This window comes from Nicotiana tabacum, chromosome 13, assembly GCF_000715075.1.
Source record: "Nicotiana tabacum cultivar K326 chromosome 13, ASM71507v2, whole genome shotgun sequence".
Taxonomy (NCBI): domain Eukaryota; kingdom Viridiplantae; phylum Streptophyta; class Magnoliopsida; order Solanales; family Solanaceae; genus Nicotiana; species Nicotiana tabacum.
Window position 1 is genome coordinate 42,730,271 of NC_134092.1, and position 23,146 is coordinate 42,753,416.

General features: G+C 38.2%; 1 protein-coding gene, 1 long non-coding RNA gene and 1 other non-coding gene across 3 annotated transcripts; 2 read left to right on the forward strand and 1 right to left on the reverse strand.

Annotated features, from left to right (window-relative positions):
- Positions 1-590: 590 nt before the first annotated feature.
- Positions 591-3,385, forward strand: LOC142168092 (uncharacterized). Its single transcript, XM_075228752.1, has 2 exons — positions 591-1,493; positions 2,762-3,385. The coding sequence occupies exons 1-2, from the start codon at positions 591-593 to the stop codon at positions 3,383-3,385; spliced, it is 1,527 nt and encodes a 508-aa protein (XP_075084853.1).
- Positions 3,386-15,554: 12,169 nt separating this feature from the next.
- LOC107832801 (uncharacterized) lies at positions 15,555-18,799 on the reverse strand. Its single transcript, XR_001658637.2, has 3 exons — positions 18,548-18,799; positions 17,861-18,136; positions 15,555-15,801 (listed from the first exon to the last, which is right to left on the reverse strand). It is a non-coding gene; the product is annotated as an uncharacterized LOC107832801 (long non-coding RNA).
- Positions 18,800-20,292: 1,493 nt separating this feature from the next.
- On the forward strand, positions 20,293-20,374 carry TRNAS-GCU (transfer RNA serine (anticodon GCU)). Its single transcript has one exon. It is a non-coding gene; the product is annotated as a tRNA-Ser (tRNA).
- The last annotated feature ends 2,772 nt before the right edge of the window (positions 20,375-23,146 follow it).

Below are 23,146 nucleotides of genomic sequence, written 5' to 3' on the forward strand. Positions count from 1 at the left end.
CCACCTCATCAACAACAGGACAACAACATGGTAGAAATCAGGGGTATGCTACAACAACTCATTGGAACAAATGGTAAGATGCAAGAAAAGTTAGCAACACATGACTCAGCAATCAAAGGCATTGAAACTCAACTGGGATAGCTGTCTAAGGCTTTGAACAATCGCTTGCCTGCAAATACAAATATTAACCCAAAGGAGCAAAGCCCAAATCAGCTAATGCAGTGAGTCTCAAGAATGAAAGAGATTTAGATAGAGAGCAAGCAGTTGTTCAATCTAGGAGAGAGACAACACCAACTACTCCAGTTACATTAGAGGCAGATGGTTCAGCAGAGCTCACCGAGGTGGTAGTTGAACAGGCACAGGTTGACAAGGGTAAGGCAAAGGAAGGTGAACAAGTCTCAGAACAGGTGGCACCTCTTGTGCCAGAAGCTTCCAACAAAGAAAAGACATCAAGTAGTGGACAGGGGTTGACTCCTACACCATTCCCTCAAAGATTGGCAAAACAAAAGAAAGATGATCATAACAAAAAATTCATGGAAATACTTCGATAGATTCAATTGAATATTCCACTGATGGATGCTTTGAGGGAAATGCCAGGGTATGCAAAAATGATAAAGGACCTGATGTCGCGGAAATTTAACTTCCAGGACCTGTCCACTGTAACTCTGACACAGACCTGCAGTGTGGTAGTGACAAGACCTACGGCCCAAAAGGTGTATGATCCAGGTAGTTTCACTATCCCATGCACTATTGGGAGTTATGTTTTTGCTAAAGCATTGTGTGACTTGGGAGCCAGCATAAACTTGATGCTCTTGGCAATCTATACAAAACTGGGCATTGGCAGAGCTAGACCAACCTCAATGTTACTGCAACTAGTTGATCGCACAGTCAAAAAACCTACGGGAATTCTTGATGATGTGCTTGTGCAAGTGGGGAAATTTGTATTTCCTGCAGACTTTGTTATTCTTGATTGTCAGGTGGATGAAGAGATACCTATCATTCTGGAAAGGCCATTCTTAGCCACTGGGAGAGCATTAATTAATTGTGAGATTGGAGAGTTGAAAATGAGGTTGAACAATAAAGAAATAATATTCAACGTTCAACAATCCATGAGGAGACCCAGTGAATTTGCAAACTGCTCACTAGTGGAGGCCGTGGATGTGATACTGCAAGAAGAGGATGAGACCCTTAATGTCAAGGATTCACTAGAAGTCTGCTTGATGAATTTGGAAGAGATGGGCGGTGAAGGGTTGGCAGAGTGGGTCATGGCTCTCGAAGGTCAAGGATTCTGTAAAAGGGAACCTCAGTTCGAGCCCCTATGCTTAGAAGAGAGAGCAACACCACCTGCAAAACCATCAATAGAGGAGCCACCACAGCTGGACTTGAAACTGCTTCTATCCCACCTCAGGTATGCCTTCTTGGGGCCTAATTCTACTTTGCCTGTTATTATATCATCTGGTTTGCTAGCTGTGCAGGTAGAGCAACTATTGGAGGTATTTCAAGAATGTAAGACTTGGTTGGACCATGATAGACATAAAGGGTATCAGCCCAGCCTTTTGCATGCACAAGATTCTTCTGGAAGAGGGGCACAAACCTTCCAGGGAACATCAACGACGGCTGAAACCGAATATGAAGGAAGTAGTAAATAAGGAAGTGATCAAGTGGCTGGATGCGGGTATCATCTTCCCCATCTCTGACAGCAACTAGGTCAGTCCTGTCCAATGTGTGCTGAAAAGGGGAGGAATGACGGTCATACAAAATGAGAATAACGAGTTGATCTCAACTCGTATAGTCACGGGGTGGCGGATTTGCATGGACTATCGGAAACTGAACACAGCCACTCGAAAGGACCATTTCCCATTGCCTTTCATTGACTAAATATTGGACAGGTTATTTGGGCGGTCCCACTTCTGTTTCTTGGATGGATACTCGGGGTATAACAAGATCTTAATAGCCCCGGAAGATAGAGAGAAAACACCCTTCACTTGTCCATATGGCATCTTTGCCTTTCGGAGAATGCTCTTTGGACATTGCAATGCACCGGCTACATTCTAGCGGTGCATGTTAGCCATTTTCACTGACATGTTGGAGGATATTATGGAGGTATTTATGGATGATTTCTCCGTGGAGGGGGATTCATTTGAAGATTGTCTTCACAACTTAAGAAGAGTGCTCAAAAGATGTGTGGAGACAAATCTGGTGCTGAATTGGGAAAAGTGTCATTTTATGGTACAAGAAGGAATAGTGTTGGGGCATCGAGTATCCAGCAAGGGCATTAAAGTCGACCATGCCAAGGTTGATATGATTGAGAAGCTGCCATCGCCCACTTCGGTAAAGGCAGTGAGAAGTTTCCTTGGGCACGCCGGGTTCTATAGGCGATTCATGAAAGAGGTTTTCAAACTTTCTAACCCCTTATGTAAGCTGCTTGAAAAGGATCAGCCCTTTGTGTTTTCTAATGATTGCAGGTTAGTTTTTGAGGAGCTGAAGAAGATATTGGTGACTACACCCATCATAGTTGCACCCAACTGGGAGCAACTGTTCGAGCTCATGTGTGACGCCAGTGATTATGCTATAGGAGCAGTCTTGGGGCAACGCAAAGACAAGATGTTGCACCCGATTTACTATGCAAGCAGGACGCTCAGTGGTGCACGGCTCAATTACACTGTAACGGAAAAGGAAATGCTGGCTGTAGTGTTTGGCTTCGACAAATTCATGTCGTACTTAATTGGTTCAAAAGTTATTTTTTGTACTGACCATGCAGCAATTATACTTGATAGCAAAGAAGGAGTCAAAGCCACGCTTGATTCGCTGGGTTCTTTTGCTACAAGAATTCGATCTGGAAATCCGTGACAGAAAGAGGACGGACAATCAAGTGGTAGACCACCTCTCAAGATTGGAAGGAGCTGAAAAGAGAATGGAGGTTGAAGACATAATAGAGACATTCCCGAATGAACAGTTACTTGTTGTGACAATGGAGGAGACGCCATGGTATGCTGAAATTGCTAACTATTTAGCAAGCGGTATTGCACCTTTTGAACTCTACTCAATTCAAAAGAAAAAGTTCTTCCGCGATTGTCGAGCCTATTATTGGGACGAACCTCTATTGTTAAAAATATATATAGATAACATGATCTGGAGGTGTATCCCCGAGAAAGATCAACCTTCTATTTTGCAAGCTTGTCATGCTTCACCATATGGTGGACACTTTGGAGGAATCCGGACAGCAGCAAAAGTGTTGGAATCGGGATTGTATTGGCCTACCCTGTTCAAGGATGCCCATTCTTGGGTCAAACGTTGCGATGAATGCCAAAGGACAGGCAACATATCTCGCCGTCACGAGATGCCGATGACCACAATTCAAGAGGTGGAGGTTTTTGACATATGAGGGATCGACTTTATGGGGTCGTTCGTCAGCTCGTATGGTAACAAATATATATTGGTAGCGGTTGACTATGTCTCCAAGTGGGTCGAAGTGGTGGCTCTCCCAACCAATGATGCAAAAGGGGAAACAAGTTTCCTAAAGAAAAACATCTTCACACATTTTGGCACCCCGAGAGCTATAATCAGTGATGGTGGAACCCATTTTTGCAATAGAGCGTTCGCACGTCTGTTGGAAAAGTATGGAGTTTGCCACAAAGTAGCCAAACTGTACCACCCACAGATGAGCGGGCAAGTTGCAGTGTCCAATAGAGAAATTAAAAGTGTCCTGACAAAGACAGTGAATGCAACAAGGACTGATTGGGCGAAGAAGCTGGATGATGCATTATGAGCATACCGCGCAGCATTCAAAACTCCAATTGGTATGTCACCGTACAAGTTGGTGTTTGGAAAGGCATGCCACCTTCCAGTAGAGCTCGAACATAAAGCACTTTGGGCACTACGGCAGTTGAATCTGGATATAGAGACCGCAGGCACCAGCAGAGTCACTGAGTTATATGAGCTCGAGGAATTCAGGTTCCATGCATTTGAGACTGCTAGATTATACAAAGAAAAGATGAAAATGATACATGATAAGAACATCTTATATCGGAACTTCAAGTCTAGAGATCTAGTGTTGTTATACCACTCGAGATTGAGATTGTTTCCGGGTAAGTTGAAGTCCTGATGGTCAGGACCCTTCAGAGTGATGCAAGTGTTCTCAAGTGGAGCTGTAGAAATTGAATCCGAAGATGGGACAAAAAAGTTCACAGTAAATGGGCAAAGGTTAAAACATTACCTTGGAATGGTCGAAGAGAAAGGGGATAGAGTGGTGATAACTTTGGAAGAGCCCCAGTACGCAAACGAGGAGTGATAATGAAAGCCGGCATTGTGCTGCGATGTTAATTCAGGCACTTCTTGAGAGGCAACCCATGGTTTGTTATAAATCATCATGTCGCGACGTTAACTAAGGCCCTTTTTGGGGGCAACCCATTATTTTCTTACTTTGGTTGTTGTAATTGATTTTGTACGACTTTGACCGATCTACTAGTGTGCAGGGCAAAAGTTATACGTATCGGAAGGATTCGGGGGGTCGAAATTAACCCGAGAATAGGTAAAAATGCGGCAAAAACAAAAATTAGCTAGAGACGAAGATCCGCGGTCGCGAATTGGACCGGGGATATGGCCGCAGATTTTGGCCTGTGTTCTGTCCCCCGTCCACGACTGCGGATTGGACCGCAGATTGGGGTGCAGATATTTGGTCCCCCTCTGCCCAGAATCCGCATCCGCGAATTGGACCGCGGATATGGGGCGTGTCCAGGTAAAAAAATTTAAATTTTTAGTCAAATATTTTTTTTATTTTCCCTAACTTAAACGCCCACCACCCCCACTTCCCCCACTTCTCTTCTTTCCTTCCTAACTTCAAGTCCCCAAACCCTTCTTCTTCCCGCCACAACTAAAACGCCCCCCTCCCTTCCCCCATATTTTCCTTTCAACGCAAGACTCTTCTCCTTCCTTCTCTTCTCCACTCAACCAATCTTCAACCTCCGTTCTTCTCAAGATCTCCAAGTAAGTACATGATTTTATTCCTCTTTCTTAGTATTTTTCGTTTTTCTTTACAGTGATTTTTTTCAATCTTTTCCCTTGCTATTATATGTATAAGGTAGTAAAATCGTAGGAGCTTTTGTCTGGGATTTGGATTGTGGTTTATATGTGGTATATGGAGTCTATTTGAATTGGTTGATTTGGGGGAAGCCATTGTTGGGTTTGTCAGGAATGGTAGTCTAATTGGGTCTTTGGGTGACTTGGGGGGACATATGCACACTACCTATTTGTTGATTTACCTTAATGAGTGTTGAATATAAATTGTGACCAATTGTGCGAGTGAAGTCTGAGTAACCGTCATTGGGTCACATACTTCGCTCTCCACTGATAGTAGTATTTATTGTGTAGGTAACATGCAACCTTCAAAGAAGAGACGCGCACCGGCAGTGCAGCTACCGAGGCTCATCTCGGGGACGGGCACCGGCAGTGCAGCTCAGTTTGATCATACCAGGTTTGTCTCCAGAGCTGCCCAAGACCATTTCAGTTTAAAGGCCACTAAATGACCTGTATCGGAAAGGGGTATTGACAGGGCGTCCCTCCAGGATGAGTGCCCTAATATGTATCAGGAGTTGATCAGGCACAGATTGGACAGCTTTTTCGAAGAGCCGGAAGAGGGTAACTTGATGCTTGTCCGGGAATTCTATGCCAATTACCCCGAACATGAGGATAGAATATGCATTGTGCGACACACGAGGGTGGATGCCTCGATAGAAACCATCAGGAGAGTGTAGCGATTACCTGAATTCAATGGGGAGGAGGATTTCTATGATACTTACAGGAGAGAACCCATCATATGAAACAGGTTTTTCAGAACTATCTGTGCACCAGACAAAGAGGTAGTGTGGGTTGTGCCGGAATCGAAGCTACACTCTGCCTCACTCACTTTTTAAGGAAAGTGCCAGTTGTACATCATCAACAGTCGCTTGTTGCCGTCCCACAACACCACGGAGATAAATGGTCCGAGAGCTGCCTTGATCTGGTGCTTCGTGAATAGCCATGACTTTGATGTGGCCAAGGTTATTTAGTCTGAGATGTTCGTCCGTTCACCACAGAAGAGGTATGGGTTCTTTTTCCCCTCTCTGATCACTAGATTGTGCCGGGCAGCAAGGGTGCCTGAGAACCCAAATGCGGATGGCATAGTAAAGAAAGAAGCAAAGTTCCGGACAGACAAAGTGACCATCGGGAAAGACCCGGTGGCACCAGGGGCAACTCATAGTGATGATTCTAATGCATCGTAAGAGGGCGATGAAGGGCATGAGGAGGTTGAACCTGCCTCACCCCCACAGGAACAAGCTGCAGCGGCTGAAGGACCATCCTAGTTCATACGGAGTACACAGATGACAGCCTTAGAACAAGACATGGCAGGACTGCGCACTTCCGTCACGGAGTTAGGGGCTAGAGTTGATACTTTGGCCACCCAAAATGCGAAGTCAGAAAAGAAAATCATGGGTTGGCTACGTGCGCTAGGGATGGCATGTCATCTCGACCCTGGCACTGTCTCCGATCAAGACTGATCCACCAGGGAAGTTCCTTTACCCTGCATTACTTTACTTTGTATGACATGGGGACATGCCATCTTTTTAAGTGTGGGGTGGGGGATACTTTGTTGTATGTTGTATGTAGATAGTTTTGTAGTTTATTTGTATAAATCAATTTTGACTTGACCCGACGATGGATATCATTCGACGGGTTTCTTGAAGGACTAAAGTCGATCGAAAAAAAAAACTTTCTTTTGTAGTAGTGTATCAATTCCCCCCCCCTTGGTTTTTCTTTAAACTACGGTTCTTTTTCAAGGATTTTGTTTGAACCGGGTGTAGTTAGTTTTTTATTTTTAGTTAGGAACTTATGTGCTATGGGCAGAATTAGAATAGGATCCCTTAATTTCGTAATGCCCTGAATATAGCGGTTACTTTAGTGTGACGCTTAGGCTCATTTGTTGACTCTTGTAAAAAGGCCTTAAAATATATGTTCTTAATTTGGCTTAAGTACCCTGATCTGAGTGTTTGATGATCTAATCTGGAATGAGTCATGTGTCATGTGTGTGCGAGACTTGTTATATTCTGTGCACGACATTTAACGCCTAGAACTTGCCATGTGTGTCTGCAAAGTGAAATGGTAGTCTTGTTTAGTCTGGGAAGTGATATAGGCATTTCTTTGTTGAACCATATATATACATACTCCACCCACCTATTTGCTATGTACCATAGTTAACCCCGTTGAGCCTGTAATCCTGTTTCCTTGGCAACCACATTACAAGCCCTATCCCTTGTTTGAATTAACCATCTTTTTGAACCCTTTACCTCTCGTAAGCACTTGAAATACTATGAATTTACAAAGGATAAAGTGTGGGATAGTTGGTGGAGCTTTTGAGTGGAACTAGGGAAATAAGGAGAAAGGTATATCTTGTTGGAAAAGCCACTTGTGAAAAAAAAAAAAAGAACATTGTTAATAGTGTATCATGTTGATTGGTAATAATTCTTTGGTGGCTTTTAAGGTGATTGTGCTCAAAGAAGAAGTGTGGGGTGGTATATGTGGTGTTAAAGATGAAAATATTGGTTTAACTTAGGTGTGGACTTGATTGTAAAATAAATGTATTAAAGTGATTAGGAAGGTATAGTCACTATTATATCCAAATATATCATACCCAACTTGTAGCCTACATTACATCCAAATAAAGTCCTACTTGATCCTAAATGTAGTGAACTCAATTAGTAGAGTCGTACACTACGGGCAAGCCTATGGTGCATTTTCTGTGGCACAAGAATGTCATTTCTGAGGGTGAGTGAATTATGTTCCTTTTAAAGTTCCTCAGTGTGTGTGAATTTTACTAATTGTGAAATGAGTCTCTTTTGTTGTGAGCAGGCACTTGATTCATGAAGGAGAGGTAAGTCTGGACTTATGAATTAGAGTAAGTAAGTCGGTTAGGAACATTGCGTGGCTAAAGGGAGTCAACTCTTGAGGTGTAGATGTTGCACTAATGTCCTCAATTTATGTGAAATATTCTTGGTGTGACGAGTAGGGAAGTCGCTAAGAGAAGTTAGGCCTCTTAGAGTGTGGTTTGATTGCTCGGGGACGAACAATGGTTTAAGTGTGGGGTGTTGATAGTAGGCTATATTTATGCAACTTAGACACTATTTACACTCTAATTTAGCCTCACTTTATTGATATTTGAATGCTAAAAGATAACAAAATGCTCTAATTAAGAATTTGATGAATTGCAGGAGCTACTCCAAGCTAGGAGGGAGCTAACGAGTGTTTTGGAGTCAACATGGAGTGTGAAAGGCCAATCGAAGGTTAGCCCGGTCGAAAAGGAGAGAGAAAAGCAAGCGAGACGACCCCTCCAGGTGCGCAGCCGTGAAGTGGGCCGCGAATTGGCCCGTGAACTCTAGGTAGTAAGGCAGTGGAAATCCGCGGTCGGATCCGCGGACGGGCGGACGAAAGCCAAACACGCAGGGTTAATTATGTAATTTTCTAGGCGACTAACCCAAACCTATATGAAGCCTAAACTCGCCCAGAAGTCAGATATAGCTGGTTTTAGAAGATTTTAGAGGCAGGAACAAGGGAGAGAAGACGGATAATTTTCTAAGAGTTTTCATCTTCTTCTTCATACTTCTATTTGTTGATTATAAATTATTTTAGTGATTTATTTTTCATTAGTATGAGTAGCTAAATCTATTATCTAGGGTTGATGGAACTAATTGTTGGATGACGTCTTGACTCTATTTTGTTATAATTGAGCCGTGTTTATTCTATGATTGTTCAACTACGTATTGTATTTGTGGTTAATTGAAAGGGCCCTTGATTAATCGTGTCTAGTTACCTTGTGTTGCTTGAGAAAGAACACTTGGTTAGATTGTTGTTGAACAACATCACTTTTGGGTAAGTTAAGAGATTAATTACTTGAATTTAAAAGTGGGGTTAGAAATAACGAAGCTTTGGTGGGATAATTCTGAGTTGCATAAATTGTTAACTAGATTAGTTCGAGAGAATGCTTCTAGTAAATTATTGTAATTGATCGAGAGATAATTACGGTAGCCCAGAACTCATAATCCTCATATTGTATAACGGCGAGATTATAGCTAATGAGTTAAGAATTAATCCGGCAATTGGGAAAATCAATATCCCTAGATCCTGTTACCCTTGAATTCAACTTTAGTCTTGATTATTGCTAATTTTATTGTCATTTTTCCTTAACTAAATAAATTCCACTGATTATTCATAAAACTCTTGCATCCGGAAGTTGTCTGAGCTTATCATTAGCATTATTTAAAGTTGTAGTAAATAGGTTAGTTCCCTGTGGGATTTAACTCCGGACTTGAATCGGGTTATATTCCAGCGACCGCTTAGTCCTTTTTACAAGGCATAGTTGGGCGTGATCATTTACTCTTATTGATTTTGTTTATAATATCATATAAGGTACTTGGCTTAGCTAATTTAGAAGATATTATGTTAGAAGGTTATGATTATGATTTGCTTAGCTAATTATTGTTTTTCAATTTTATTGATCATGATTATGATAGAGTTTGTTAAATTATAATTTAGGTCTTATTAAATTATGATTTAAGATTTATTAATTATGATTAATAGTAAGTGAGTTAGTCTAATTGAATGGCTTAACTAATTCATTATTCTAGTGAGTCTAATTATGTTTAATGCTAGGGATAGAACAATATTGTATTCAAATTAATATGCACTCAAATTATATAAATTAACTACTTTGTAACTAAAGTTTATTATGTAACTTAATTCTATAAATTAATTGGAATATTCAATTAATATAACATATAATTTATTTGTTCTTTGTGTAGATGGAATATCGTAGTTGGATGTATAATAGGAATTATCCTAATCGTCGATTCTTTAGGGAGGAATTTATAGAAGGGTTAAATTTATTAGTCATGCAATGTCACATTAACCGTTTCGGATTGGAGGGATGATTAAGTGTCCTTGTACGAAGTGTAAGTGTTTGAATTTTTTGGGTTCAGAGGATGTTACGACTCATCTTTATAGAAAAGGATTTATGGATAATTATTTTGTATGGACTAGTCATGGAGAGGTTGATGGCAGTGATGGTGTATTTCATAACGTAGTTGTTGGTGAAAGTAGTAGGTCGAAGGAGAATAAGTCCAACATCCTAGATACTATAAATGGTTGCGGATGCTTTTGGGATGCACTTCGAGTTTGAACCCCATGAAAGTGTTGAACAAATTCCTAACGAAGAGGCAAAATATTTTTATGAACAGTTAGAGGCCGCTAGTCGTCCACTAAATGAAGGGAGTGTGCACTCTCAGTTAAGCGGGAATGAATTCTTTCCTTGGCCTTATGAGTGAACTAGTTGACCCAACTTTCAACATACCTGAAGATTTTTATAAGGCTAAAAAATTGATTTCTAAGCTAGGACTCTCGTCTATGAGAATCGATTGTTGTGAAGATGGTTTCATGTTGTATTATAAGGGTGATGCATATTTAGAAAGTTGTAATTTTTGTGAATAAACTCGTTTTAAGTGGGTTTCCAGCAGGAAGAAGGTTGTTGTGACGTCGATTCATTATTTACCTCTTATTCCTAGATTAAAGAGGTTGTACGCATCGATGAGTACAGTCAGAACTTGCCACCGAATGACCAAGGCAAGCGACATTCCATTTCAGATGAAGAAGCACAGAAGATATGGTTGGATGTTGTCGGTGGTCCTAAAAAGGGGATAGCATACGGCCTTCCAGAGAGATCACTTCGGCGCTACAGGGTTGGATTGCAAGGTATAGGGACTTCCGCCCAGGGCGAGGCACTTGATAGGTCGACTCTCTCAGCTATGGAGAAGAAGATCGCAAAGCTGTCACCAGAGCTTGAAGAGATAAAGGCTAGAGAAGAAAAGAGAGATAAACAATTTGATAGCCTTCAAGGTCAGCTAGAAAAAAGGGACTAACAATTTAATGTCCTTCAAGGTTAGCTGGTCAATCTTCTTGCTAGTGGTGCTTTCTCGATTTGTAAGGCCCCGTAAAATTTTGCAAATGAAAAAAATAATGTTTCATGGTGCCGGACTAGGATTACGTGTTGGAGGATTGTAGAAATTCTTCGCGGTGAGCTTGCGAGCCGCAGCTCGAACTTTTTGGGTTGAACAATGCACTGAAAATTAAAGGAAAAATTTTGGCAGCGAAATGCGTTTCTGCGGTCCATTATGCGATCGCAGAATCACTCTACGGGCTGCATAATGGCCGCAGAAGTGAGGTAGGAAAGGGTCAGTTTGGATGCCATTCTACAGTCGACTATGCGACCGCAGAACTGTTTTGCGGTTCATTATGCGACCACAGAACAGGTCTGCGAGCCGCATAGTGACCGCAGACACAGACAGATTTTTGCCGGTTTTGGACACCAATTATGCGACCGATATGCGGTCCGCATATCGATTATGCGATCGCATATACGATCGCAGACCCTGTTCTGGAGCTTCATTTTTGGATTTTTACAACCCGACCCAACTTCGTTAAATACACGCAAAGGATCATTTTTGAGTAAACATTCTGATGTTTTAGAGAGAGAGGAATCCTAGGCTAATTTTCATCAATCTTTACTCAAATCTTGGAAGATTAACAAGGATAACCCACAATGTCTTCATCCTAAATGTAAGATTCTACACTCAAACCCTCAATTTCTAATTTTGTCTAGAATTGGGTAATTAGTAAGATATATTTTGATGAGAGTTGTTCATCTTGCATGCATGTATTATCAAAGGGTGTAAGAAGATTATTGAGCTAAAATGGTAAAGATTGGGTTGTGGGATGATGGAATCCTCCATAAAAGGACCTTGAAACCTTAATGCACACCTAGTGTTTGATAAAATGCTCAAATGAGCTAGAACCATGAGCATCTTCCTAATTTTGGTTTAATTTGTTATATTTCTATAATAGATTGAAGTTGCTAAGAATTCCGAAATATTTTAGAGTTTAAGGAAGCTCGATTGAGGTATGTTGGCTAATATCTTCTCTTAGAATTAAATCCCACGATATTCACGTAATTTATGTAAGACCCGAGTGGTTCATTAGAAAATTGCCTATTCCGAGTAAGTTTGTGTTGAAAGATATATGTTCAATAAGTATCCTAAATGCTTTATTCATGTTATGTTATCAATTGAGGATGTATTCAAGTATGGGTTGTATATTAATAATGTTTCAATTTCAAGTCAAGTTCAAACGAAGGCTATTATGCCAACTTTTGTGAAATATCTATGTGCCTTAGACTCTTAATTGCACACATGCGTACTACACACTATGATTTGAGTTGTTGTTATTGGTGATAATGATGTTGATGTTTGAAAGTGAAAAAGTTGAGCATGAAATACTAAATACGGCCAACGTGCGAAGAATGGTTTTATAATTGTGACCAATAGTGCCAACAAAATGAAAAGATGAAAAAGAAGTATGAAATGCGATGATTGATATAAAAAGGTTGATGTCTCGAATAAGACAGCCTAGCCGATCGGGTCGTGATCGGACACCATGTCGCACACATGGTGGTGATTGTGCTAGAAATTATAATTGAATTTGAGGTTGTGGTTGATGTCTCTAATGAGATAGCCTAGACGATCGGGTCGTGATCGGACTCCGTGTTAAAGGTACGGGAGTATTGATATTGAGAGTGATTGTGGTTGATATCTATAAAGAGATAGCCTAGCCGATCGGGTCGTGATCGGACTCCATGCTAAGAGTACAGTGGTATTGGTATTGTGAACAATGGGAGTGTGAACAATTGTATATCGGTGCTAAGAATCACTAATCTGAAAATATGGAAATTTACGTGAAACTTGATGTTTTGGTATTATTCGAGACTTTCATTGATTTTATGATTATTCCTCCTTGTAATATTATTTATTCTATTGAGAAGGTGTTTAGTTATACATACTAGTGCTATTCGATAGTACTAATGTCTCTTTTGCCGGGGGGGGGCATCTTTAAATGGATGCAGGTGATTCCACAGCAGGAGATATTGATCAGTGATAGCAGTACACCTTCTTCCCAGCTGACTTGGTAAGCCCCACTTCATCTCGGGGTCATGAATCTTTTGTACTTTGTGTATTCTGTTTGAGGTATAGTCGGGGCCTTATTTCCGGCATTATCATTGTACTATTCTTTTTCTATAGAGGCTCCGTAGACATAGTGTGAATTGTATATTGGTGCTGGGGAAGTCAAACTCGTTGTGTTGTGTTTGAGTTACTATTTCCACTTCATATTATGAAAAATAGGTGTGAAATTGAGACTTTAAATGAAGTAACTAATGATAACAAATTAGTATTACAGACATGATCACTTTATTATTTGATTAACAAAGATATATATTCTCTTTATTCATGAATGAGTTTGGGTAGAAGAAAATCTAATAGGCTTGCTCGGCCGGGTTAACTCGGTTAAGCGCCGGTCGCGCTCCTCGATTTTGGGGCGTGACATGATTTCTCGGTCTCGTGAGTCTTTCTCAGATGCTAATCCTTCTTGTCGTGATCCTTCAAACCATGCCGACTATGAAGCTTCTAGTAGTGAAAATAGAGATGATACAATACAAAATACTCCTTGAATGATGTGTATTGCTAAACAAAGTCTTGAACTTGTGAATATTTAGTTGGAATAGTTTTGAATGATGATTATATTGTTGATATTCTTTTGTTGATATTATTTTATTATTGAACATTTTTACTGTTGTTATTGTGGTTGGCGTTGTTGTTGTGGTTGTTATTAGCGTTGTTGTTGTGGTAGGCGTTGGTTAATTGCGGTTGTTGTTGGTTAATTGTGGTTGAATGGAAGCAATATAATGCTGCCATTATAAGATGATTATTGGTTATAATTGGTATGTGGTGTAGCTTAAAAGTAACCATATTCTGTTAGGTTTTTACCCAGAAAACCGACCGACTTTCGACCGATTTCGGTCGGAATGCTCATATTAAAAGCCCAGAAAATCATAATTTTCGACCGACTTCGGTCGGTAATTTCAATGTGCAATCTGCAAAATTTGAAATTACTGACCGAAGTCGGTCGGAAATAGCATTTTTTATTATTTATTTTTTAATGATTCCGACCGATTTCGGTCGGTGTGTTAAAATTTAAAAAGAAATGTAAAATTATCAAATAATTATATTTTCGACCGAAATCGATCGCTAGGTGTCATGCGGAAGCTAGCAATGCAAATCTTGAATGAGGATAAATCGTACAATAAAAGAGAAATATACCAAAAAAGGCACAAATATTTAACATGGTTCGGTTAATTTGACCTACATCCACGACAGAGATGAGCAATCTACTATATAAAAAGAGAGTACAAAATATCTAGAGAACAACCTCACGAAGAGGCAAACACAAGTGACACACTAACACTTGTCCCGTAAAGTTCTCCCCCCTTAACACGACTCCCAAACCCCATATGGCTACATTGTAGATGCTCATGAATGAGAAGGAAGGATCCTCAATTTATAAAAGTCCAAACATTTTCCTACAAGAAAAGGGACTAGCCAAATATGTGAGATTTATAATTTCCTTCTACAAGAAGTAAAACCCAATTATGGTAAACATGTTGCTCTTTCCTTCAAGAGATAGGAAAACTAAATATGGTAAGAAAATCTGGACAACACCTAACACCGACTTCAGTCAGAAATTATGATCGTCTTCGGTCGCCACACGTTAGCGACCACTATTTTTTCAACGAATTAAAATCAGTCAGTTTTTCTATGTTTCCGACCGATTTCGGTTGGTTTTCTTGGACGGATTTTTGCAGTTTTTTAGTAGTGGACTAACAATCGAGTTTGCTTGGTATTGCAGAGCTTCATCATGTTTTAACCTCTCACGGATTTGCTGCTGTTTGAAGATGCCAAACTGCTGTAACTGTAATTTGTGTAACTGCTGCTCATCCATCAGTTGTTCAATACCGAAGTGTCGATGTTGCTCCTGTCCATGTTTCCAGGGCTGCAGCAATTCCATATGCAAATGCAGTTGTTATAACTTAAAATGTCCTTCCTGTTTGAGTTGCTCTTGTACCTCATGTACTTGTTATCCTAGGTTTCCAAAGTTAAACTGTATTTCTTGTTTTACAAAAACCTGCTGGTCCCCATGCTACTGCTGCTAATACTACAACAAGCCAACAAATAAAAGTGGAGTAGTGGAATCACGGTTTGGTAATGTAATACCGATCTTATCTTATTACTCCATTGAGTCTTATCATGTGAAAATGAGATTCTTCTTTGTAACACTCGTTTGGACAATCGGGAAGGGAATGATTCATCTGAGACTCAATCCTTGACGTCAAAGATGACAAGTACAGGCATAAACCTAACTATTACTCCCTGACGTTATGATGATATCGAGAGTAAAACTTCCTAACTTTAACCGTGAATTCAGAATATAATTTGTAAGGTTTTTAAAAGAAATTTACATATTTGAAAATTACGTTAATATCACGACCTCAATTTTCCTCCGTAGGATGTCGTGACAGCACCTAGTCTTTAAGACTAGGTAAGCTTAACACTTACTAAATTAATAGAAGAATTCAACCATCAATGATAAATATGAAATAGAAATCTTTATATATAACTTACAATTCCAAAAACCGGTAGTACAAGTCATAAGCTCTACTGAGTTTACTACAAGAATCCCTAAATATAACTGCTCAGAATGGAAATTAAACGGTAAAAGTACAATATCAGAAGGTGACTCTGAAGCCTGCGAATGTGACAGGTTTACCTTGAATCTCCACAGCAATGCTCGACCAGCTAGCTAATAATAAACAATAGCCGAGGCACCTGAGATCTGCACAAAAAATGTGCAAAAGTGTAGTATAAGTAAATCACAACGGTACCCAGTAAGTATCAAGACTAACCTCAGTGAGTAGTGACGAGGGACAGTCAACACACCCACTGGACTAAACAATCTGAACAAGTATACATGTAGAACTAGCGGGGAACAATATCAGTATAAGGCTAGGTATGATGACAATAATAATACAACATTTATAAAAGGGACTAAAAGTAACAGATAGCAACGAGACACAGCAGGTAATAACACTGTAGAGTAAGCTGAGCACAGTCCAAATCCGGTGAAACCGAAGAAAAGAAGACAAGTCATAACTAGTAGGAACAACCAATTTCACACCAGTTTTACACAAGGATTTCCACGAGGTGCCAAACCTCAAAATCACAAATCACGGGTCCCAATTCGTGAACCCTAACCACTTGGCATCTTGTGCCCACATTACAACTCATAATTGCACGGACGACTGACGTGTTAATAGAACATCCCTCACACAAAAGGCAAATAGACAAGAGTACGTATAATGGTTAATAACGTCAGGATTCATCTTTTACAACCGATATGGGTAAATTAACTACGTGTATGCTTGTGCAAGTGTTCTACCACAATTCAAGTCAACAAATAAGAGTAGAAACAATGAATGACACATAAGAAACGGTCACCACGAAATGTACAATATAATAAAGGCAGCAATGAAGTTTGGTGCAGCGACTAGCAAAATAAGATTAGCTACATAGAACTGAGCAAATAGTGCAACATGGAGGGAAACAATTAATAGTATGCCAAGGAAAACAACAATCAAAGACAAGTGCACACAAAAGGGAAATGACAACAAGAGCCCTACCGAGGTACCGCCTCGTAGTCTCAAATCATAAAATGAATCACAACTTTCCTTATATCACCGCGGGAGCCTTTATATTTAGTTTTGAAAGTCATTTTTCCCGAAATAGCATCCCGCATTTTAGCCCACTTTATCACACCGATGACTTCTAGTAGTTCCCCTACTAGCCACGCGTTTCAAGCCCACCTTATCTCACTGCATGCGTTTCAACACCCAAACCTTATACCACCGCATGCATTTCAATAACAACCGCACGACAAAAACCGCGTGCAAACACAATAACAATCGCACGACAGAAACCTCGTGCAAACACAATAACAATCGCACGTCAGAAACCCCGTGCAAACACAATAACAATTCTCTCAACAACAACACGTGTGCCAAAACATAACTCTCAAATAAATGACTTTCACAATATGTGCCCACATGCCACAACATTTCCTCAAAATAGTTTCAATATCATAACCACGTATAGCCATCGGCTCAACAACAATGAATACAACAACAACAATAACACGAGAATACGGCAAGTAAATTAACACGAGAACTTCAGAACACAAAGAAACGGAAGAACGAACTCACAAAGAAAGACACAACATTGAAGTAATAATCTCAACAAGAATAGTTCAACAAGGGAGAGGTAATGTGTAACAATTATTCTACGAAAGTACAATTCGACAACAAGAGAAATAGCATGAATCAATGACCTCAAATAAGAATATGTCAACAATGAAAGGGATAACAAACTTCCATTAAGGCTAAGCAATTACGGAAGAGATAATAATGATTTCAATTAAGGTTAAGCAATTACGGAAGAGATAATAATGACTTCAATTAAGGTTAAGCAATTACTGAAATATAATAATGATTTCAATTAAGGTTAAGCAATTACGGAAAGGATAGCATGACGACAAAAGAGGCAACAACTTCAGTTAAGGCACATAAGAGTTTAATCGGCAATAAGGGTAGAACATGAAGCAATTAATTCCAATTAAGACACGTAAGGGTGAATTTAGTAAATGAGGGATTTAACATGACAAACAACTTCATATCTAATGAACGTAAGAACCTAAGAGCCCTAAACGGTCAAATTTCCACAAATACGCCCGAGCACGTACTCGTCACTTCGCGTACACGGCCTTCACATGACACAATTAGCACAAATGACTCAAATTCTAAGGGGTAGTTCCCCCACACAAAATTAGGCAAGATACTTACCTCAACTAGGCCAACTCAACCCTTGGAAATAGCTTTTCCCCTAAAATTCGCCTCCACACGTCTTAAATCATTGCTATTGCAAAGCCTAAAAGTGGTTTGATGAAGTACTGAGCCAGAAATCCAACACCAACAGTCCATGGGTTCCTTAAGCATCGTCGGAAGTCCTCAAATGTTAGTGTCAAACCATCAAAAGCATTAGAAATCCCAAACCAAGAGTGAACAGGTATGTTTCCAACCAAGTGACCACGACAGGTTTATAGATGCCAAGGATTGTACCTAATATAACCCAGAGAGGAAAAATAGTGGTCAAAGTCTCAATTATTTCTTTCGTATTGACACATTTGTAGCTGCGTTGCAAGATATTTTTGAATTCCACAGTGAAGTGATCCCAATAAATGAGGATTGAACTGGGAAAGCAACATCTGAAATTTGGTTCTTATTTAAGAACAAATTACATCTTCCACTCTCATGTCCACTAAGTCCACTCCTTATACCTTAATATGGACATTCAATATAACTATTAGGCTTAATAAAAGAAAATTTCAAGTAAATTCCCAAAATCAACTACTAGCCAATGATCATTCCTAAACAATCGTATCATTAATCAACAGTACCAAAATTGCAACTAAATAAATCAAACTAATGAACAGAACACTAAAGAAGTAAGAAAAGAAATGTGGAACATACTAAAATGGGTGGATGTCCTTCGAGCAGAAAACCCCTAACTTGGTCTGTGAAGTGCGTCTGAAGACTGCAATTTACAATCTTTTACAATAAATCTGGACAAAGAAGCCATTTGATTAGAATAGCACAATATGAAGGACGATTGAGGGTTCAAGTAGCAGCGATATTGATTGGCATGAGGGGTTTTGTTTTGGAAAAGTGAAAGAGATGGGGTCCAAGATAGCAGATTCTAAAAGTTGTGGAAACCAATGAACCACACAAGAAATAAACTCTAAGAGCCCGTTTGGACATAAAATTTGATGGAAGTTTTTTTCAAAACAAATTTAATTTTTTTCAAAATCAGCATTTATTCATAAAATTTTTAATTTTCACTTGAAGATCCATTTTGGAAATTTTTGATAATTTAAAAAATTCCAAAAAGCTATTTTTCAAAATTTTCACTCACAAAGCTTCAAAAACAACCCAAACTAAAATTTATGTCCAAACACAACTCTAAATTTCAAATACCATTTTCTTTTGAAAAATATTTTCACCATTTTTTCGAATTTTACAATTCTTATGTCCAAATGCCTACTAAATGTTGTTCGGTTGTATTTTGACTATGGGGTAGTGTGCTACTGTCACCCGGTCGGATACCTCCAAAACCAAATCCGAATATACGTACAATTCCAAAATCATCATACGAACCTATCGAAATAATCAAAATCCGATTCCGAGTCCGTTTACCCAAAAGTCAAACCTTGGTCAACTTTTACAACTTAAAACTTCAAAAATGAGAATCATTCTTCCAAATCAATTCTGAACCGCTCGAAAACAGAAACCAACCATACACGCAGTCATAATACATAATATAAAGTTACTCAAAGTTTTAAACCACCGAATAGAATACTAAAGCTCAAAACGATCAGTCGGGTCGTTACAATTAAAAGTAGAATAAATCACAATAATTCACAATTTCAAATATTTAAAAGATATACCCCCTCCGTTTCAAAAATATTGACATTAGTTCCTTATTATTCTGTTTAAAAAAGATTGGCACCTTTTAATTTTTTTTTTAATAGGAAGCACTTATAACCACACAAATGTTATGACACATTTCATATTACAAATTTTAAAAGTTTTATAGTCACACAAATATTATGGCTTATTTAAAACCAAATATCTCAAAAGTCTTCCTTTTTTATTAAAATTTATGTCAAGTCAAACTATGATATTCTTTTTCAAACGAAAGGAATATGAAAAGATCAATATTAAAAAAAAATTATTTGACTCTCGAAATTCGAACAATAACTCTTAGTTTGCAAGTATGGTGGATGGATAGGTTCCCACCCTTATTAAGAAATCTTGGTTTCAAATCCTTGGAATGGAGAAATCTCTAGTAAGTAGATGTTTCCCTTCTAATAGACTGTATCGTGCTAATCTATATTAGTTGAGTCCAATGGGTTCAGGATAGAGGAGGAAAAAAAAAAACTCTCAGCAATGAACCTTGTATATATTAATTGCTTCAGTCGTGTTTTTCATTGCCCTTTTAGAAATAAAATCAATTACTAACAATTAGCGGCTTAAGAAGATTAAGGGAGAAATAAAATCCAAATTTAAATACTGCGAAAAGATTAATGCACTGCTATCGTCTAGAGCACTTGCTGTCTCGTTCGGCCTTCTACTACTTTCCAGAAATGGACGCTCTTTGATGGACAATAGGCATATGACAGATATATTAAAGACAACAAGGTCTTGTATAACGAAGTGTCGCTTTGGCCGAGTGGTTAAGGCGTGTGCCTGCTAAGTACATGGGGTTTCCCCGCGAGAGTTCGAATCTCTCAGGCGACGGTACTTCTTTTTGTTTTTCTTTTTTCTGTGTCTTTGTTTTATCGGCAAAGGGCCAAATATACCCCTCTACTTTCGAAAATGATCTAAGAATACCCTTCGTTATACTATTGAGTTATCTATACCCCTGCAGTCATACTTTGGGTTCAAATATACCCCTCATTTAAACTGAGGCACACGTGTCATCATCATGTTGGTCAATTGCGAGTGTTCGAATCTCTCCGGGGACGATACTTCTTTTTGTTTTTCTTTTTTCTGTGTCTTTGTTTTATCGGCAAAGGGCCAAATATACCCCTCTACTTTCGAAAATGATCTGGCCAAATATACCCCTCTACTTTCGAAAATTGATCTAAGAATACTCTTCGTTATACTATTGAGTTATCTATACCCCTGCAGTCATACTTTGGGTTCGAATATACCCCTCATTTAAACGAAGGGACACGTGTCATCGTCATGTTGGTCAATTCTAAATATCTCCTAATTAATTAAAAAGACTCATTACCCATACCCGTAAAATAATTTTTTAAAACAATTCTTTTTTTGTAAAAACTGGAAAAAACTGAAATTATTTTTACTAAAAACAATTATTTTTTTTTCAGTTTTTACAAAAAAACTGCTTTAGAAAAAAGTGAAAAATATTTTTGTAAAAATTGAAAAACAAAGAGCTGAAAATTAATTTTCTAACGCAATTTTTTTTGTAAAAACTGGAAAAAACTATTTTTGTTTTTTACTAAAAACTGAAAAAAAATAAAAATATTATTTTTCCAGTTTTTACAAAAAAAATCTGCTTTAAAAAAAGCTGAAAAATATTTTCTAAAATAATATTTTTAAAAATTAAAAAAAACTAAAAAGTAATTTTCTAAAGCAATTTTTTGTAAAAACTGAAAAAATAAATATTTTTTTTTTTCAGTTTTTAGTTAAAAATATTTCAGTTTTTTTCCAGTTTTTAATTGCTTTAGAAAATTACTTTTCAATTTTTTTTTCAGTTTTTACAAAAATATTGTTTTAGAAAATATTTTTAAGTTTTTTTAAAGCAGGTTTTTTGTAAAAACTGGAAAAAAATATTTTTGTTTTTTTTAGTTTTTAGTAAAAAAAAAAAATAGTTTTTTCCAGTTTTTGCAAAAAAAAAATATTTTTCGAATATGGGTAATGAGTCTTTTTAATTAATTAGGAGATATTTAGAATTGACCAACAAGACGATGACACGTGTCCCTCCGTTTAAATGAGAGGTATATTTAAACTCAAAGTATGACTGTAGGGATATAGATAACCCAATAGTATAACGATGGGTATTTTTAGACCATTTTCGAAAGTAGTGTGGATTTGGCCCTTTGCCCTTTTTTTATGCATAACTGTTTGGACATTTTCTGAAGTGTCAAACTCAACTGGTATAGGGGGTCCCAGAAAGAAAGAAAATAAAAGGTATTGGGCCAGCTCGAATTGTCTTTGTTTCCCAAAAATGGGTTCTGAGATTGCATTTAGGGAAATTAAATGGTCCAGCTAACGGCAATGGCGCCTTTAATCTATATTTTCTGCTCTCTTCTTATATACGTTAGGCGGGCTTAAATAGACCTAAGTCTAGTTTTAGAGGACATTAATACAACTAGAGACCTTTATGCCTCTGCAATTGCAGATAACGTGTCACTAACTGATGTACTACAATAACTTTTCTAGCTAATTTAGGGATAAACACATTTCAAGTTAGATGGCAATTGATCGAATAAGTAGATTATAGCCTTCCTGTTTGGTTCACCTTAGGACATAAGTAACGGCATCAACGCCACTCAATAGAGGGCAGCAAATATAAATAACTTTCTAAAGATGATAGTCTCTCCCGGAGTAAAAGGTATTGTATTATTTTAGGATGCATCTAGATACAAGAGAGCGTATTTACCCGTAAAATAGTACAGTTTAATTTATAATATGGTTTATAAATAAGTGAATTGATTTGATCCAAAAAATATTAAAAAAATAAGAACAAAAAAATTATGAAACGAAATTAAAGGAAATTACAAGTCTAGCTTAGGACTTAGCCTTTCCGATGGCAAGAGTGAGAACAATATTCAAGAACTAAGACTGAGAGTTATATTATCAAATGAGAGTAGAGTACAGCTTTTTTGGGTACAAAATGTTTTTGTCCCCTACGATGATGATAATTTTCTTATTTATAGCTATATTTAGGGAGATAAGATCCCTAAATCAAGCTACTCTTAAATGAGAATAAAACTATCATTAATGGCTATATAACGGATGGCTATAAATGCAGATATTCTTTATAACGATTGCTCATTGAATGATATCCGATGACAACACTTTGAATCTTTATTATCGGCTACTCTGCTTTCGGGATTCGTTCAGCACCGATTGCATACTTACACCCGGTGCCAGCTGTTTGCTGACTCACGTCACACATGTCTATAGTTTCACGTGTCACTACGTCATTTGCCCAGTGTTGCTCCCAAACGCATACACAAGTATGCGTGATCATACAAGTAATATAGGATTGTAAGTTCAAATATCGTACCCTCAAGGACTTGATTAACTATCAACTAAATTAAACCCAAACAATTAATCTATTCAAGCTATTTCTAAAGTATGAATATTTAATTACAACTAATCTAGAGTAGCAAACTAAAAAATTAAAAAAATAAGTTGGTAATCTTTGAGATGAATTCAATGAGAGAAAATATTCCAGAGCTATGGGTTAGCTAACAATCCCATTGAGTTTTTTTTTACTTAAATTGTCTAATTAATTTATCTGGTTTATTGGTTGAC